Source organism: Oncorhynchus mykiss, chromosome 13 (assembly GCF_057628025.1).
Source record: "Oncorhynchus mykiss isolate SJ-2025 chromosome 13, ASM5762802v1, whole genome shotgun sequence".
Classification (NCBI taxonomy): domain Eukaryota; kingdom Metazoa; phylum Chordata; class Actinopteri; order Salmoniformes; family Salmonidae; genus Oncorhynchus; species Oncorhynchus mykiss.
The window spans coordinates 85,399,643-85,418,940 of NC_143034.1; the positions used below are offsets into that span (position 1 = coordinate 85,399,643).

Here is a 19,298-nt window from a genome sequence, read left to right on the forward strand (position 1 = left end):
CACTAGGGTAGGGGACAGACTAGGACCTCCTCTAACACTAGGGTAGGGGACAGACTAGGACCTCCTCTAACACTAGGGTAGGGGACAGACTAGGACCTCCTCTAACACTAGGGTAGGGGACAGACTAGGACCTCCTCTAACACTAGGGTAGGGGACAGACTAGGACCTCTAACACTAGGGTAGGAGACAGACTAGGACCTCCTCTAACACTAGGGTAGGGGACAGACTAGGACCTCCTCTAACACTAGGGTAGGGGACAGACTAGGACCTCCTCTAACACTAGGGTAGGGGACAGACTAGGACCTCCTCTAACACTAGGGTAGGGGACAGACTAGGACCTCCTCTAACACTAGGGTAGGGGACAGACTAGGACCTCCTCTAACACTAGGGTAGGGGACAGACTAGGACCTCCTCTAACACTAGGGTAGGGGACAGACTAGGACCTCCTCTAACACTAGGGTAGGGGACAGACTAGGACCTCCTCTAACACTAGGGTAGGGGACAGACTAGGACCTCCTCTAACACTTGGGTAGGGGACAGACTAGGACCTCCTCTAACACTAGGGTAAGGGACAGACTAGGACCTCCTCTAACACTAGGGTAGGGGACAGACTAGGACCTCCTCTAACACTAGGGTAGGAGACAGACTAGGACCTCCTCTAACACTAGGGTAGGGGACAGACTAGGACCTCCTCTAACACTAGGGTAGGGGACAGACTAGGACCTCCTCTAACACTAGGGTAGGGGACAGACTAGGACCTCCTCTAACACTAGGGTAGGGGACAGACTAGGACCTCCTCTAACACTAGGGTAGGGGACAGACTAGGACCTCCTCTAACACTAGGGTAGGGGACAGACTAGGACCTCCTCTAACACTAGGGTAGGGGACAGACTAGGACCTCCTCTAACACTAGGGTAGGGGACAGACTAGGACCTCCTCTAACACTAGGGTAGGGGACAGACTAGGACCTCCTCTAACACTAGGGTAGGGGACAGACTAGGACCTCCTCTAACACTAGGGTAGGGGACAGACTAGGACCTCCTCTAACACTAGGGTAGGAGACAGACTAGGACCTCCTCTAACACTAGGGTAGGGGACAGACTAGGACCTCCTCTAACACTAGGGTAGGAGACAGACTAGGACCTCCTCTAACACTAGGGTAGGGGACAGACTAGGACCTCCTCTAACACTAGGGTAGGGGACAGACTAGGACCTCCTCTAACACTAGGGTAGGGGACAGACTAGGACCTCCTCTAACACTAGGGTAGGGGACAGACTAGGACCTCCTCTAACACTAGGGTAGGGGACAGACTAGGACCTCCTCTAACACTAGGGTAGGGGACAGACTAGGACCTCCTCTAACACTAGGGTAGGGGACAGACTAGGACCTCCTCTAACACTAGGGTAGGAGACAGACTAGGACCTCCTCTAACACTAGGGTAGGGGACAGACTAGGACCTCCTCTAACACTAGGGTAGGGGACAGACTAGGACCTCCTCTAACACTAGGGTAGGGGACAGACTAGGACCTCCTCTAACACTAGGGTAGGGGACAGACTAGGACCTCCTCTAACACTAGGGTAGGGGACAGACTAGGACCTCCTCTAACACTAGGGTAGGGGACAGACTAGGACCTCCTCTAACACTAGGGTAGGGGACAGACTAGGACCTCCTCTAACACTAGGGTAGGAGACAGACTAGGACCTCCTCTAACACTAGGGTAGGGGACAGACTAGGACCTCCTCTAACACTAGGGTAGGGGACAGACTAGGACCTCCTCTAACACTAGGGTAGGAGACAGACTAGGACCTCCTCTAACACTAGGGTAGGGGACAGACTAGGACCTCCTCTAACACTAGGGTAGGAGACAGACTAGGACCTCCTCTAACACTAGGGTAGGGGACAGACTAGGACCTCCTCTAACACTAGGGTAGGAGACAGACTAGGACCTCCTCTAACACTAGGGTAGGGGACAGACTAGGACCTCCTCTAACACTAGGGTAGGGGACAGACTAGGACCTCCTCTAACACTAGGGTAGGGGACAGACTAGGACCTCCTCTAACACTAGGGTAGGAGACAGACTAGGACCTCCTCTAACACTAGGGTAGGGGACAGACTAGGACCTCCTCTAACACTAGGGTAGGGGACAGACTAGGACCTCCTCTAACACTAGGGTAGGGGACAGACTAGGACCTCCTCTAACACTAGGGTAGGGGACAGACTAGGACCTCCTCTAACACTAGGGTAGGGGACAGACTACGACCTCCTCTAACACTAGGGTAGGGGACAGACTAGGACCTCCTCTAACACTAGGGTAGGGGACAGACTAGGACCTCCTCTAACACTAGGGTAGGGGACAGACTAGGACCTCCTCTAACACTAGGGTAGGGGACAGACTAGGACCTCCTCTAACACTAGGGTAGGGGACAGACTAGGACCTCCTCTAACACTAGGGTAGGGGACAGACTAGGACCTCCTCTAACACTAGGGTAGGGGACAGACTAGGACCTCCTCTAACACTAGGGTAGGGGACAGACTAGGACCTCCTCTAACACTAGGGTAGGGGACAGACTAGGACCTCCTCTAACACTAGGGTAGGGGACAGACTAGGACCTCCTCTAACACTAGGGTAGGGGACAGACTAGGACCTCCTCTAACACTAGGGTAGGGGACAGACTAGGACCTCCTCTAACACTAGGGTAGGGGACAGACTAGGACCTCCTCTAACACTAGGGTAGGAGACAGACTAGGACCTCCTCTAACACTAGGGTAGGGGACAGACTAGGACCTCCTCTAACACTAGGGTAGGGGACAGACTAGGACCTCCTCTAACACTAGGGTAGGGGACAGACTAGGACCTCCTCTAACACTAGGGTAGGGGACAGACTAGGACCTCCTCTAACACTAGGGTAGGGGACAGACTAGGACCTCCTCTAACACTAGGGTAGGGGACAGACTAGGACCTCCTCTAACACTAGGGTAGGAGACAGACTAGGACCTCCTCTAACACTAGGGTAGGGGACAGACTAGGACCTCCTCTAACACTAGGGTAGGGGACAGACTAGGACCTCCTCTAACACTAGGGTAGGGGACAGACTAGGACCTCCTCTAACACTAGGGTAGGGGACAGACTAGGACCTCCTCTAACACTAGGGTAGGGGACAGACTAGGACCTCCTCTAACACTAGGGTAGGGGACAGACTAGGACCTCCTCTAACACTAGGGTAGGGGACAGACTAGGACCTCCTCTAACACTAGGGTAGGAGACAGACTAGGACCTCCTCTAACACTAGGGTAGGGGACAGACTAGGACCTCCTCTAACACTAGGGTAGGGGACAGACTAGGACCTCCTCTAACACTAGGGTAGGGGACAGACTAGGACCTCCTCTAACACTAGGGTAGGGGACAGACTAGGACCTCCTCTAACACTAGGGTAGGGGACAGACTAGGACCTCCTCTAACACTAGGGTAGGGGACAGACTAGGACCTCCTCTAACACTAGGGTAGGGGACAGACTAGGACCTCCTCTAACACTAGGGTAGGGGACAGACTAGGACCTCCTCTAACACTAGGGTAGGGGACAGACTAGGACCTCCTCTAACACTAGGGTAGGGGACAGACTAGGACCTCCTCTAACACTAGGGTAGGGGACAGACTAGGACCTCCTCTAACACTAGGGTAGGGGACAGACTAGGACCTCCTCTAACACTAGGGTAGGGGACAGACTAGGACCTCCTCTAACACTAGGGTAGGGGACAGACTAGGACCTCCTCTAACACTAGGGTAGGGGACAGACTAGGACCTCCTCTAACACTAGGGTAGGGGACAGACTAGGACCTCCTCTAACACTAGGGTAGGGGACAGACTAGGACCTCCTCTAACACTAGGGTAGGGGACAGACTAGGACCTCCTCTAACACTAGGGTAGGGGACAGACTAGGACCTCCTCTAACACTAGGGTAGGGGACAGACTAGGACCTCCTCTAACACTAGGGTAGGGGACAGACTAGGACCTCCTCTAACACTAGGGTAGGGGACAGACTAGGACCTCCTCTAACACTAGGGTAGGGGACAGACTAGGACCTCCTCTAACACTAGGGTAGGGGACAGACTAGGACCTCCTCTAACACTAGGGTAGGGGACAGACTAGGACCTCCTCTAACACTAGGGTAGGGGACAGACTAGGACCTCCTCTAACACTAGGGTAGGGGACAGACTAGGACCTCCTCTAACACTAGGGTAGGGGACAGACTAGGACCTCCTCTAACACTAGGGTAGGGGACAGACTAGGACCTCCTCTAACACTAGGGTAGGGGACAGACTAGGACCTCCTCTAACACTAGGGTAGGGGACAGACTAGGACCTCCTCTAACACTAGGGTAGGGGACAGACTAGGACCTCCTCTAACACTAGGGTAGGGGACAGACTAGGACCTCCTCTAACACTAGGGTAGGGGACAGACTAGGACCTCCTCTAACACTAGGGTAGGGGACAGACTAGGACCTCCTCTAACACTAGGGTAGGGGACAGACTAGGACCTCCTCTAACACTAGGGTAGGGGACAGACTAGGACCTCCTCTAACACTAGGGTAGGGGACAGACTAGGACCTCCTCTAACACTAGGGTAGGGGACAGACTAGGACCTCCTCTAACACTAGGGTAGGGGACAGACTAGGACCTCCTCTAACACTAGGGTAGGGGACAGACTAGGACCTCCTCTAACACTAGGGTAGGGGACAGACTAGGACCTCCTCTAACACTAGGGTAGGGGACAGACTAGGACCTCCTCTAACACTAGGGTAGGGGACAGACTAGGACCTCCTCTAACACTAGGGTAGGGGACAGACTAGGACCTCCTCTAACACTAGGGTAGGGGACAGACTAGGACCTCCTCTAACACTAGGGTAGGAGACAGACTAGGACCTCCTCTAACACTAGGGTAGGGGACAGACTAGGACCTCCTCTAACACTAGGGTAGGGGACAGACTAGGACCTCCTCTAACACTAGGGTAGGGGACAGACTAGGACCTCCTCTAACACTAGGGTAGGGGACAGACTAGGACCTCCTCTAACACTAGGGTAGGAGACAGACTAGGACCTCCTCTAACACTAGGGTAGGGGACAGACTAGGACCTCCTCTAACACTAGGGTAGGGGACAGACTAGGACCTCCTCTAACACTAGGGTAGGGGACAGACTAGGACCTCCTCTAACACTAGGGTAGGGGACAGACTAGGACCTCCTCTAACACTAGGGTAGGGGACAGACTAGGACCTCCTCTAACACTAGGGTAGGGGACAGACTAGGACCTCCTCTAACACTAGGGTAGGGGACAGACTAGGACCTCCTCTAACACTAGGGTAGGGGACAGACTAGGACCTCCTCTAACACTAGGGTAGGGGACAGACTAGGACCTCCTCTAACACTAGGGTAGGAGACAGACTAGGACCTCCTCTAACACTAGGGTAGGGGACAGACTAGGACCTCCTCTAACACTAGGGTAGGGGACAGACTAGGACCTCCTCTAACACTAGGGTAGGGGACAGACTAGGACCTCCTCTAACACTAGGGTAGGGGACAGACTAGGACCTCCTCTAACACTAGGGTAGGAGACAGACTAGGACCTCCTCTAACACTAGGGTAGGGGACAGACTAGGACCTCCTCTAACACTAGGGTAGGGGACAGACTAGGACCTCCTCTAACACTAGGGTAGGGGACAGACTAGGACCTCCTCTAACACTAGGGTAGGGGACAGACTAGGACCTCCTCTAACACTAGGGTAGGAGACAGACTAGGACCTCCTCTAACACTAGGGTAGGGGACAGACTAGGACCTCCTCTAACACTAGGGTAGGAGACAGACTAGGACCTCCTCTAACACTAGGGTAGGGGACAGACTAGGACCTCTAACACTAGGGTAGGGGACAGACTAGGACCTCCTCTAACACTAGGGTAGGGGACAGACTAGGACCTCCTCTAACACTAGGGTAGGGGACAGACTAGGACCTCCTCTAACACTAGGGTAGGGGACAGACTAGGACCTCCTCTAACACTAGGGTAGGGGACAGACTAGGACCTCCTCTAACACTAGGGTAGGGGACAGACTAGGACCTCCTCTAACACTAGGGTAGGGGACAGACTAGGACCTCCTCTAACACTAGGGTAGGAGACAGACTAGGACCTCTAACACTAGGGTAGGGGACAGACTAGGACCTCCTCTAACACTAGGGTAGGGGACAGACTAGGACCTCCTCTAACACTAGGGTAGGGGACAGACTAGGACCTCCTCTAACACTAGGGTAGGGGACAGACTAGGACCTCCTCTAACACTAGGGTAGGGGACAGACTAGGACCTCCTCTAACACTAGGGTAGGGGACAGACTAGGACCTCCTCTAACACTAGGGTAGGGGACAGACTAGGACCTCCTCTAACACTAGGGTAGGGGACAGACTAGGACCTCCTCTAACACTAGGGTAGGGGACAGACTAGGACCTCCTCTAACACTAGGGTAGGGGACAGACTAGGACCTCCTCTAACACTAGGGTAGGGGACAGACTAGGACCTCCTCTAACACTAGGGTAGGGGACAGACTAGGACCTCCTCTAACACTAGGGTAGGGGACAGACTAGGACCTCCTCTAACACTAGGGTAGGGGACAGACTAGGACCTCCTCTAACACTAGGGTAGGGGACAGACTAGGACCTCCTCTAACACTAGGGTAGGGGACAGACTAGGACCTCCTCTAACACTAGGGTAGGGGACAGACTAGGACCTCCTCTAACACTAGGGTAGGGGACAGACTAGGACCTCCTCTAACACTAGGGTAGGGGACAGACTAGGACCTCCTCTAACACTAGGGTAGGGGACAGACTAGGACCTCCTCTAACACTAGGGTAGGGGACAGACTAGGACCTCCTCTAACACTAGGGTAGGGGACAGACTAGGACCTCCTCTAACACTAGGGTAGGGGACAGACTAGGACCTCCTCTAACACTAGGGTAGGGGACAGACTAGGACCTCCTCTAACACTAGGGTAGGAGACAGACTAGGACCTCCTCTAACACTAGGGTAGGGGACAGACTAGGACCTCCTCTAACACTAGGGTAGGGGACAGACTAGGACCTCCTCTAACACTAGGGTAGGGGACAGACTAGGACCTCCTCTAACACTAGGGTAGGAGACAGACTAGGACCTCCTCTAACACTAGGGTAGGGGACAGACTAGGACCTCCTCTAACACTAGGGTAGGGGACAGACTAGGACCTCCTCTAACACTAGGGTAGGGGACAGACTAGGACCTCCTCTAACACTAGGGTAGGGGACAGACTAGGACCTCCTCTAACACTAGGGTAGGGGACAGACTAGGACCTCCTCTAACACTAGGGTAGGGGACAGACTAGGACCTCCTCTAACACTAGGGTAGGGGACAGACTAGGACCTCCTCTAACACTAGGGTAGGGGACAGACTAGGACCTCCTCTAACACTAGGGTAGGGGACAGCAGCATGGAGGACAAATAGACCAAAATGGACCAAAGCTGTTTAATCAAAATTGGGGCAAACAGAAATATTCTGGTTTTATATGTTGTGGGTTTACAGACTGGTTGTGGGTTTACAGACTGGTTGTGGGTTTACAGACTGGTTGTGGGTTTACAGACTGGTTGTGGGTTTACAGACTGGTTGTGGGCTTACAGACTGGTTGTGGGCTTACAGACTGGTTGTGGGCTTACAGACTGGTTGTGGGTTTACAGACTGGTTGTGGGCTTACAGACTGGTTGTGGGCTTACAGACTGGTTGTGGGCTTACAGACTGGTTGTGGGTTTACAGACTGGTTGTGGGCTTACAGACTGGTTGTGGGTTTACAGACTGGTTGTGGGTTTACAGACTGGTTGTGGGTTTACAGACTGGTTGTGGGTTTACAGACTGGTTGTGGGTTTACAGACTGGTTGAGAGAGAGAGAGACAGAAGAGAAACAAGAGAACCAGCAGTGCCCCTCCCCACTACTATATACCGTCCCAAACAGTCCGACTCCCTCCACACTACCGTCCCAAACAGTCCGACTCCCTCCAGACTACCGTCCCAAACAGTCCGACTCCCTCCAGACTACCAGACTACCGTCCCAAACAGTCCGGCTCCCTCCAGACTACCAGACTACCGTCCCAAACAGTCCGACTCCCTCCAGACTACCAGACTACCGTCCCAAACAGTCCGACTCCCTCCAGACTACCAGACTACCGTCCCAAACAGTCCGACTCCCTCCAGACTACCGTCCCAAACAGTCCGACTCCCTCCACACTACCGTCCCAAACAGTCCGACTCCCTCCAGACTACCGTCCCAAACAGTCCGACTCCCTCCAGACTACCGTCCCAAACAGTCCGACTCCCTCCAGACTACCGTCCCAAACAGTCCGACTCCCTCCAGACTACCGTCCCAAATAGTCCAACACCCTCCAGACTACCGTCCCAAACAGTCCGACTCCCTCCAGACTACCGTCCCAAACAGTCCGACTCCCTCCAGACTACCGTCCCAAACAGTCCGACTCCCTCCACACTACCGTCCCAAACAGTCCGACTCCCTCCAGACTACCGTCCCAAACAGTCCGACTCCCTCCAGACTACCGTCCCAAATAGTCCAACACCCTCCAGACTACCGTCCCAAACAGTCCGACTCCCTCCACACTACCGTCCTAAACAGTCCGACTCCCTCCAGACTACCGTCCCAAACAGTCCGACTCCCTCCAGACTACCGTCCTAAACAGTCCGACTCCCTCCAGACTACCAGACTACCGTCCCAAACAGTCCGACTCCCTCCAGACTACCGTCCCAAACAGTCCGGCTCCCTCCAGACTACCGTCCCAAACAGTCCGACTCCCTCCAGACTACCGTCCTAAACAGTCCGACTCCCTCCAGACTACCAGACTACCGTCCCAAACAGTCCGACTCCCTCCAGACTACCGTCCCAAACAGTCCGACTCCCTCCAGACTACCGTCCTAAACAGTCCGACTCCCTCCAGACTACCAGACTACCGTCCCAAACAGTCCGACTCCCTCCAGACTACCGTCCCAAACAGTCCGACTCCCTCCAGACTACCGTCCCAAACAGTCCGACTCCCTCCACACTACCGTCCTAAACAGTCTGACTCCCTCCAGACTTCAACTATCTGATTACCTTCCACAGCCCTGAGAGAACCTCTACCTTTTAACAAGGTTACTTTACCACCCTGAGGGACGAGTAGAGGGTCTGACTGTCTCCGTGGGAGGAGAAGAGGGTTTGACTGACTGTCTCCTCTCTGAGGGAGTAGTAGAGGGTCTGACTGACTGTCTCCTCTCTGAGGGAGTAGTAGAGGGTCTGACTGACTGTCTCCTCTCTGAGGGAGTAGTAGAGGGTCTGACTGACTGTCTCCTCTCTGAGGGAGTAGTAGAGGGTCTGACTGTCTCCTCTCTGAGGGAGTAGTAGAGGGTCTGACTGTCTCCTCTCTGAGGGAGTAGTAGAGGGTCTGACTGTCTCCGAGGGAGGAGTAGAGGGTCTGACTGTCTCCTCTCTGAGGGAGGAGTAGAGGGTCTGACTGTCTCCTCTCTGAGGGAGGAGTAGAGGGTCTGACTGTCTCCTCTCTGAGGGAGTAGTAGACGGTCTGACTGTCTCCCCTCTGAGGGAGTAAGAGAGAAGACAGTCAGACCCTCTACGAGGGATTAGTAGACGGTCTGACTGTCTCCTCTCCGTGGGATTAGTAGAGGGTCTGACTGTCTCCGAGGGAGTAGTAGAGGGTCTGACTGTCTCCGAGGGAGTAGTAGAGGGTCTGACTGTCTCCGAGGGAGTAGTAGAGGGTCTGACTGTCTCCGAGGGAGTAGTAGAGGGTCTGACTGTCACCGGGGGAGTAGTAGAGGGTCTGACTGTCTGAGGGAGTAGTAGAGGGTCTGACTGTCTGAGGGAGTAGTAGAGGGTCTGACTGTCTGAGGGAGTAGTAGAGGGTCTGACTGTCTGAGGGAGTAGTAGAGGGTCTGACTGTCTGAGGGAGTAGTAGAGGGTCTGACTGTCTGAGGGAGTAGTAGAGGGTCTGACTGTCTGAGGGAGTAGTAGAGGGTCTGACTGTCTGAGGGAGTAGTAGAGGGTCTGACTGTCTGAGGGAGTAGTAGAGGGTCTGACTGTCTGAGGGAGTAGTAGAGGGTCTGACTGTCTCCGAGGGAGTAGTAGAGGGTCTGACTGTCTCCGAGGGAGTAGTAGAGGGTCTGACTGTCTCCGAGGGAGTAGTAGAGGGTCTGACTGTCTCCGAGGGAGTAGTAGAGGGTCTGACTGTCTCCGAGGGAGTAGTAGAGGGTCTGACTGTCTCCAAGGGAGTAGTAGAGGGTCTGACTGTCTCCGAGGGAGTAGTAGAGGGTCTGACTGTCTCCGAGGGAGTAGTAGAGGGTCTGACTGTCTCCGAGGGAGTAGTAGAGGGTCTGACTGTGTCCGAGGGAGTAGTAGAGGGTCTGACTGTCTCCTCTCCGAGGGAGTACTAGAGGGTCTGACTGTCTCCTCTCTGAGGGAGTAGTAGAGGGTCTGACTGTCTCCTCTCTGAGGGAGTAGTAGAGGGTCTGACTGTCTCCTCTCTGAGGGAGTAGTAGAGGGTCTGACTGTCTCCTCTCTGAGGGAGTAGAAGGTCTGACTGTCTCCGAGGGAGTAGTAGAGGGTCTGACTGTTTCCTCTCTAAGGGAGTAGTAAAGGGTCTGACTGTCTCCGAGGGAGTAGTAGAGGGTCTGACTGTCTCCGAGGGAGTAGTAGAGGGTCTGACCGTCTCCTCTCTGAGGGAGTAGTAGAGGGTCTGACTGTCTCCGAGGGAGTAGTAGATGGTCTGACTGTTTCCTCTCTGAGGGAGTAGTAGAGGGTCTGACTGTTTCCTCTCTGAGGGAGTAGTAGAGGGTCTGACTGTTTCCTCTCTGAGGTAGTAGTAGAGGGTCTGACTGTCTCCGAGGGAGGAGTAGATGGTCTGACTGTTTCCTCTCTGAGGGAGTAGTAGAGGGTCTGACTGTCTCCGAGGGAGTAGTAGAGGGTCTGACTGTCTCCTCTCTGAGGGAGTAGTAGATGGTCTGACTGTTTCCTCTCTGAGGGAGTAGTAGAGGGTCTGACTGTTTCCTCTCTGAGGGAGTAGTAGAGGGTCTGACTGTCTCCTCTCTGAGGGAGTAGTAGAGGGTCTGACTGTCTCCTCTCTGAGGGAGTAGTAGAGGGTCTGACTGTCTCCGAGGGAGTAGTAGATGGTCTGACTGTCTCCTCTCTGAGGGAGTAGTAGAGGGTCTGACTGTCTCCTCTCTGAGGGAGTAGTAGAGGGTCTGACTGTCTCCGAGGGAGTAGTAGAGGGTCTGACTGTTTCCTCTCTGAGGGAGTAGTAGAGGGTCTGACTGTCTCCTCTCTGAGGGAGTAGTAGAGGGTCTGACTGTCTCCTCTCTGAGGGAGTAGTAGAGGGTCTGACTGTCTCCGAGGGAGTAGTAGAGGGTCTGACTGTTTCCTCTCTGAGGGAGTAGTAGAGGGTCTGACTGTCTCCTTGGGAGTAGTAGAGGGTCTGACTGTCTCCTCTCTGAGGGAGTAGTAGAGGGTCTGACTGTCTCCGAGGGATTAGTAGAGGGTCTGACTGTCTCCTCTCTGAGGGAGTAGTAGAGGGTCTGACTGTCTCCTCTCTGAGGGAGTAGTAGAGGGTCTGACTGTCTCCGAGGGAGTAGTAGAGGGTCTGACTGTTTCCTCTCTGAGGGAGTAGTAGAGGGTCTGACTGTTTCCTCTCTGAGGGAGTAGTAGAGGGTCTGACTGTCTCCGAGGGAGTAGTAGAGGGTCTGACTGTCTCCTCTCTGAGGGAGTAGTAGAGGGTCTGACTGTCTCCTCTCTGAGGGAGTAGTAGAGGGTCTGACTGTCTCCTCTCCGAGGGAGTAGTAGAGGGTCTGACTGTCTCCTCTCTGAGGGAGTAGTAGAGGGTCTGACTGTCTCCTCTCTGAGGGAGTAGTAGATGGTCTGACTGTTTCCTTTCTGAGGGAGTAGTAGAGGGTCTGACTGTCTCCTCTCTGAGGGAGTAGTAGAGGGTCTGACTGTTTCCTCTCTGAGGGAGTAGTAGAGGGTCTGACTGTCTCCTCTCTGAGGGAGTAGTAGATGGTCTGACTGTTTCCTTTCTGAGGGAGTAGTAGAGGGTCTGACTGTCTCCTCTCTGAGGGAGTAGTAGAGGGTCTGACTGTTTCCTCTCTGAGGGAGTAGTAGAGGGTCTGACTGTCTCCGAGGGAGTAGTAGATGGTCTGACTGTCTCCGAGGGAGTAGTAGAGGGTCTGACTGTCTCCGAGGGAGTAGTAGAGGGTCTGACTGTCACCGAGGGAGTAGTAGAGGGTCTGACTGTCTCCTCTCTGAGGGAGTAGTAGAGGGTCTGACTGTTTCCTCTCTGAGGGAGTAGTAGAGGGTCTGACTGTCTCCGAGGGAGTAGTAGAGGGTCTGACTGTCTCCGAGGGAGTAGTAGAGGGTCTGACTGTCTCCTCTCTGAGGGAGTAGTAGAGGGTCTGACTGTCTCCTCTCTGAGGGAGTAGTAGAGGGTCTGACTGTCTCCTCTCTGAGGGAGTAGTAGAGGGTCTGACTGTCTCCTCTCCGAGGGAGTAGTAGATGGTCTGACTGTCTCCTCTCTGAGGGAGTAGTAGAGGGTCTGACTGTCTCCTCTCTGAGGGAGTAGTAGAGGGTCTGACTGTCTCCGAGGGAGTAGTAGAAGGTTTGACTTAATAAACTCTCCTCAGTCATCAAACCTGATAAAACAACCAACTCGTCACTCCTTCAACACTTTATCAACAACATGGAAATGTGATCAGAAGAGAGGGGGAGAAAAATCAAATATATAGAACCATTCTTCTTATTAATACACAACATGTGGTACTTGTAGGACCCTCCAGGTTCGGGTCGCCAGGCTGGGTCCAGGTCCAGCCGGAATCACACCGGGAATCAGGTCAACATCAGGCAACCAGAATTCAGTTCAACCTCCTGCTGGCCCCAGCCTCGCCATCAAATACACTACCCAACGTCCTCTCTGGCCATGGTCACCATGGAAACAGGCTCCCCCTGAATGGCAACAGGCTGGGCTGTGATTGGGCAGTGCGCATGTCTGTCCCAGGCCAGGGCTAGCTGATGATGCGGCTGATGTCCTGCAGGGAGGGGAAGTCCTCGTTGTCCCCCAGGTGCAAGGTCTTATGGGAGTTGAAGTCTTTAGGGTCCAGCACCTGGCAGCAGGTGGGGCATACCTGGCAGTCCAGCGCGGCTGCATTAGAGATGGCGCTGGAGGGGGTCTGCCAGGCACTCTTCCTGTTCTTCCTGGTCCCGCCCCCTCCCTGTCTTTCCATGGCCCGGTCGTCTGCGTGGGCCGTCAGCAGCTCCTGCTGTTTCCTCGTGTCAGGAAGTAGCACCAGCAGCTCATTGAAGACGCCGCCAAAGTTGTCCCCTAACAGAGTCCTACAGCTCTGGTGGTACAGCACGGCTGTCATCAGACCCTGTTAGAGAGAGAGAGATGTTAGGGTTAGGGTCTACATCAGACCCTGTTAGAGAGAGAGAGATGTTACCGACTTCACTGTCCCCATGGCAACATGCTGCTGCTGCTGCGTCACGTACACGTTTAAATACAACTTTTATAAACAGTTTCATATCAATAAAAATAGACTAGCCTGCTGGTCTATAGGAACATTAGCCTGCTGGTCTTACTGGGTCTATAGGAACATTAGCCTGCTGGTCTTACTGGGTCTATAGGAACATTAGCCTGCTGGTCTTACTGGGTCTATAGGAACATTAGCCTGCTGGTCTTACTGGGTCTATAGGAACATTAGTCTGCTGGTCTTACTGGGTCTATAGGAACATTAGCCTGCTGGTCTTACTGGGTCTATAGGAACATTAGCCTGCTGGTCTTACTGAGTCTATAGGAACATTAGCCTGCTGGTCTATAGGAATATTAGCCTGCTGGTCTTACTGGGTCTATAGGAACATTAGCCTGCTGGTCTTACTGGGTCTATAGGAACATTAGCCTGCTGGTCTTACTGGGTCTATAGGAACATTAGCCTGCTGGTCTTACTGGGTCTATAGGAACATTAGCCTGATGGTCTTACTGGGTCTATAGGAACATTAGCCTGCTGGTCTTACTGGGTCTATAGGAACATTAGCCTGCTGGTCTTACTGAGTCTATAGGAACATTAGCCTGCTGGTCTATAGGAATATTAGCCTGCTGGTCTTACTGGGTCTATAGGAACATTAGCCTGCTGGTCTTACTGGGTCTATAGGAACATTAGCCTGCTGGTCTATAGGAATATTAGCCTGCTGGTCTTACTGGGTCTATAGGAACATTAGCCTGCTGGTCTTACTGGGTCTATAGGAACATTAGCCTGCTGGTCTTACTGGGTCTATAGGAACATTAGCCTGCTGGTCTTACTGGGTCTATAGGAACATTAGCCTGATGGTCTTCCTGGGTCTATAGGAACATTAGCCTGCTGGTCTTACTGGGTCTATAGGAACATTAGCCTGCTGGTCTTACTGGGTCTATAGGAACATTAGCCTGCTGGTCTTACTGGGTCTATAGGAACATTAGCCTGCTGGTCTATAGGAACATTAGCCTGCTGGTCTTACTGGGTCTATAGGAACATTAGCCTGCTGGTCTTACTGGGTCTATAGGAACATTAGCCTGCTGGTCTTACTGGGTCTATAGGAACATTAGCCTGCTGGTCTATAGGAACATTAGCCTGCTGGTCTTACTGGGTCTATAGGAACATTAGCCTGCTGGTCTATAGGAACATTAGCCTGCTGGTCTTACTGGGTCTATAGGAACATTAGCCTGCTGGTCTTACTGGGTCTATAGGAACATTAGCCTGCTGGTCTATAGGAACATTAGCCTGCTGGTCTTACTGGGTCTATAGGAACATTAGCCTGCTGGTCTATAGGAACATTAGCCTGCTGGTCTTACTGGGTCTATAGGAACATTAGCCTGCTGGTCTTACTGGGTCTATAGGAACATTAGCCTGCTGGTCTATAGGAACATTAGCCTGCTGGTCTATAGGAACATTAGCCTGCTGGTCTTACTGGGTCTATAGGAACATTAGCCTGCTGGTCTATAGGAACATTAGCCTGCTGGTCTTACTGGGTCTATAGGAACATTAGCCTGATGGTCTTACTGGGTCTATAGGAACATTAGCCTGCTGGTCTTACTGGGTCTATAGGAACATTAGCCTGCTGGTCTTACTGGGTCTATAGGAACATTAGCCTGCTGGTTTTACTGGGTCTATAGGAACATTAGCCTGCTGGTCTTACTGGGTCTATAGGAACATTAGCCTGATGGTCTTACTGGGTCTATAGGAACATTAGCCTGCTGGTCTTACTGGGTCTATAGGAACATTAGCCTGCTGGTCTTACTGGGTCTATAGGAACATTAGCCTGCTGGTCTTACTGGGTCTATAGGAACATTAGCCTGATGGTCTTACTGGGTCTATAGGAACATTAGCCTGATGGTCTTACTGGGTCTATAGGAACATTAGCCTGCTGGTCTTACTGGGTCTATAGGAACATTAGCCTGCTGGTCTTACTGGGTCTATAGGAACATTAGCCTGATGGTCTTACTGGGTCTATAGGAACATTAGCCTGCTGGTCTTACTGGGTCTATAGGAACATTAGCCTGATGGTCTTACTGGGTCTATAGGAACACTAGCCTGCTGGTCTTACTGGGTCTATAGGAACATTAGCCTGCTGGTCTTACTGGGTCTATAGGAACATTAGCCTGCTGGTCTTACTGAGTCTATAGGAACATTAGCCTGCTGGTCTTACTGGGTCTATAGGAACATTAGCCAGCTGGTCTTACTGGGTCTATAGGAACATTAGCCTGCTGGTCTTACTGGGTCTATAGGAACATTAGCCTGCTGGTCTTACTGGGTCTATAGGAACATTAGCCTGCTGGTCTTACTGGGTCTATAGGAACATTAGCCTGCTGGTCTTACTGGGTCTATAGGAACATTAGCCTGCTGGTCTTACTGGGTCTATAGGAACATTAGCCTGCTGGTCTTACTGGGTCTATAGGAACATTAGCCTGCTGGTCTTACTGGGTCTATAGGAACATTAGCCTGCTGGTCTATAGGAACACTAGCCTGCTGGTCTTACTGGGTCTATAGGAACACTAGCCTGCTGGTCTTACTGGGTCTATAGGAACATTAGCCTGCTGGTCTTACTGGGTCTATAGGAACATTAGCCTGCTGGTCTATTGGAACACTAGCCTGCTGGTCTTACTGGGTCTATAGGAACATTAGCCTGCTGGTCTTACTGGGTCTATAGGAACATTAGCCTGCTGGTCTTACTGGGTCTATAGGAACATTAGCCTGCTGGTCTATAGGAACACTAGCCTGCTGGTCTTACTGGGTCTATAGGAACACTAGCCTGCTGGTCTTACTGGGTCTATAGGAACATTAGCCTGCTGGTCTTACTGGGTCTATAGGAACATTAGCCTGCTGGTCTTACTGGGTCTATAGGAACATTAGCCTGCTGGTCTTACTGGGTCTATAGGAACATTAGCCTGCTGGTCTATAGGAACACTAGCCTGCTGGTCTTACTGGGTCTATAGGAACACTAGCCTGCTGGTCTTACTGGGTCTATAGGAACATTAGCCTGCTGGTCTTACTGGGTCTATAGGAACATTAGCCTGCTGGTCTATAGGAACATTATCCTGCTGGTCTATAGGAACATTAGCCTGCTGGTCTATAGGAACATTAGCCTGCTGGTCTATAGGAACATTAGCCTGCTGGTCTATAGGAACATTAGCCTGCTGGTCTTACTGGGTCTATAGGAACATTAGCCTGCTGGTCTTACTGGGTCTATAGGAACATTAGCCTGCTGGTCTATAGGAACATTAGCCTGCTGGTCTATAGGAACATTAGCCTGCTGGTCTATAGGAACATTAGCCTGCTGGTCTTACTGGGTCTATAGGAACATTAGCCTGCTGGTCTTACTGGGTCTATAGGAACATTAGCCTGCTGGTCTTACTGGGTCTATAGGAACATTAGCCTGCTGGTCTTACTGGGTCTATAGGAACATTAGCCTGCTGGTCTATAGGAACATTAGCTTGCTGGTCTATAGGAACATTAGCCTGCTGGTCTTACTGGGTCGATAGGGACATTAGCCTGCTGGTCTTACTGGGTCTATAGGAACATTAGCCTGCTGGTCTTACTGGGTCTATAGGAACATTAGCCTGCTGGTCTTACTGGGTCTATAGGAACATTAGCCTGCTGGTCTTACTGGGTCTATAGGAACATTAGCCTGCTGGTCTTACTGGGTCTATAGGAACATTAGCCTGATGGTCTTACTGGGTCTATAGGAACATTAGCCTGATGGTCTTACTGGGTCTATAGGAACATTAGCCTGCTGGTCTTACTGGGTCTATAGGAACATTAGCCTGCTGGTCTTACTGGGTCTATAGGAACATTAGCCTGCTGGTCTTACTGAGTCTATAGGAACATTAGCCTGCTGGGCTTACTGAGTCTATAGGAATATTAGTCTGCTGGCCTTACTGAGTGTTTGGAGTCAGGGTTAGGAGTCAGGATTAGGGGGGTTAAGGTTAGGAGTCAGGGTTAGGGTTAGGGGGGTTAAGGTTAGGAGTCAGGGTTAGGGGGGTTAAGGTTAGGAGTCAGGGTTAGGGGGGTTAAGGTTAGGAGTCAGGGTTAGGGGGGTTAAGGTTAGGAGTCAGGGTTAGGGGGGTTAAGGTTAGGAGTCAGGGTTAGGGGGGTTAAGGTTAGGAGTCAGGGTTAGGGGGGTTAAGGTTAGGAGTCAGGGTTAGGGGGGTTAAGGTTAGGAGTCAGGGTTAGGGGGGTTAAGGTTAGGAGTCAGGGTTAGGGGGGTTAAGGTTAGGAGTCAGGGTTAGGGGGGTTAAGGTTAGGAGTCAGGGTTAGGGGGGTTAAGGTTAGGAGTCAGGGTTAGGGGGGTTAAGGTTAGGAGTCAGGGTTAGGGGGGTTAAGGTTAGGAGTCAGGGTTAGAGGGGTTAAGGTTAGGAGTCAGGGTTAGAGGGGTTAAGGTTAGGAGTCAAGGTTAGGAGTCAAGGTTAGGGGTTAAGGTTAGGAGTCAGGCCTTACCTGTCTAAACTGTCCAGAGTAGTCCTTGAACTGGTTGAATCGTGACTGGTCGTTCTGCAGGAGGTTCTTAATGGACTGGATCAGTTCCATGTTCCTCTGCTGGAAGTTCTCTGGAGCCAGGTACACCCCCGGGGACTGGGGAGAGCTGAACACCCCCCCATATGGAGTCATTTAGAACACACAGTTTGAATCAAATATGTGTTGTTGTGTCTGTAAAGGTGGTGGCCTGTCTGGTGTCTGGTGTGTGTAAAGGTGGTGGCCTGTCTGGTGTCTGGTGTCTGTAAAGGTGGTGGCCTGTCTGGTGTCTGTAAAGGTGGTGGCCTGTCTGGTGTCTGTAAAGGTGGTGGCCTGTCTGGTGTGTGTAAAGGTGGTGGCCTGTCTGGTGTCTGGTGTCTGTAAAGGTGGTGGCCTGTCTGGTGTCTGGTGTGTGTAAAGGTGGTGGCCTGTCTGGTGTCTGGTGTCTGTAAAGGTGGTGGCCTGTCTGGTGTGTGTAAAGGTGGTTGCCTGTCTGGTGTCTGTAAAGGTGGTGGCCTGTCTGGTGTCTTTAAAGGGGGTGGCCTGTCTGGTGTCTGTAAAGGGGGTGGCCTGTCTGGTGTCTGTAAAGGTGGTGGCCTGTCTGGTGTGTGTAAAGGTGGTGGCCTGTCTGGTGTCTGGTGTGTGTAAAGGTGGTGGCCTGTCTGGTGTCTGTAAAGGTGGTGGCCTGTCTGGTGTGTGTAAAGGTGGTGGCCTGTCTGGTGTCTGGTGTCTGTAAAGGTGGTGGCCTGTCTGGTGTCTGGTGTGTGTAAAGGTGGTGGCCTGTCTGGTGTCTGGTGTCTGTAAAGGTGGTGGCCTGTCTGGTGTGTGGTGTCTGTAAAGGTGGTGGCCTGTCTGGTGTCTGTAAAGGTGGTGGCCTGTCTGGTGTCTGTAAAGGTGGTGGTCTGTCTGGTGTGTGTAAAGGTTGTGGTCTGTCTGGTGTCTGTAAAGGTTGTGGCCTGTCTGGTGTCTGTAAAGGTGGCGGCCTGTCTGGTGTCTGGTGTCTGTAAAGGTGGTGGTCTGTCTGGTGTCTGTAAAGGTGGTGGCCTGTCTGGTGTCTGTAAAGGTGGTGGCCTATCTGGTGTCTGTAAAGGTGGTGGCCTGTCTGGTGTCTGTAAAGGTGGTGGCCTGTCTTGTGTCTGGTGTGTGTAAAGGTTGTGGTCTGTCTGGTGTCTGTAAAGGTGGTTGCCTGTCTGGTGTGTGTAAAGGTGGTTGCC

General features: G+C 52.5%; 1 protein-coding gene across 1 annotated transcript in view; it reads right to left on the reverse strand.

The window, feature by feature from the left end:
* Positions 1 to 7,525: 7,525 nt before the first annotated feature.
* Positions 7,526 to 19,298, reverse strand: part of znf598 (zinc finger protein 598) — a 47,598-nt gene continuing 35,825 nt past the window's right edge. Inside the window, exons 10-11 of the mRNA XM_090197975.1 lie at positions 18,070 to 18,214; positions 7,526 to 13,473 (exon numbers count right to left, since the gene is read on the reverse strand). Of these exons, the coding sequence (XP_090054101.1) occupies positions 13,108 to 13,473; positions 18,070 to 18,214 (511 nt within the window). The 3' untranslated portion in view covers positions 7,526 to 13,107. The remainder of the gene's footprint in view (positions 13,474 to 18,069; positions 18,215 to 19,298) is intronic.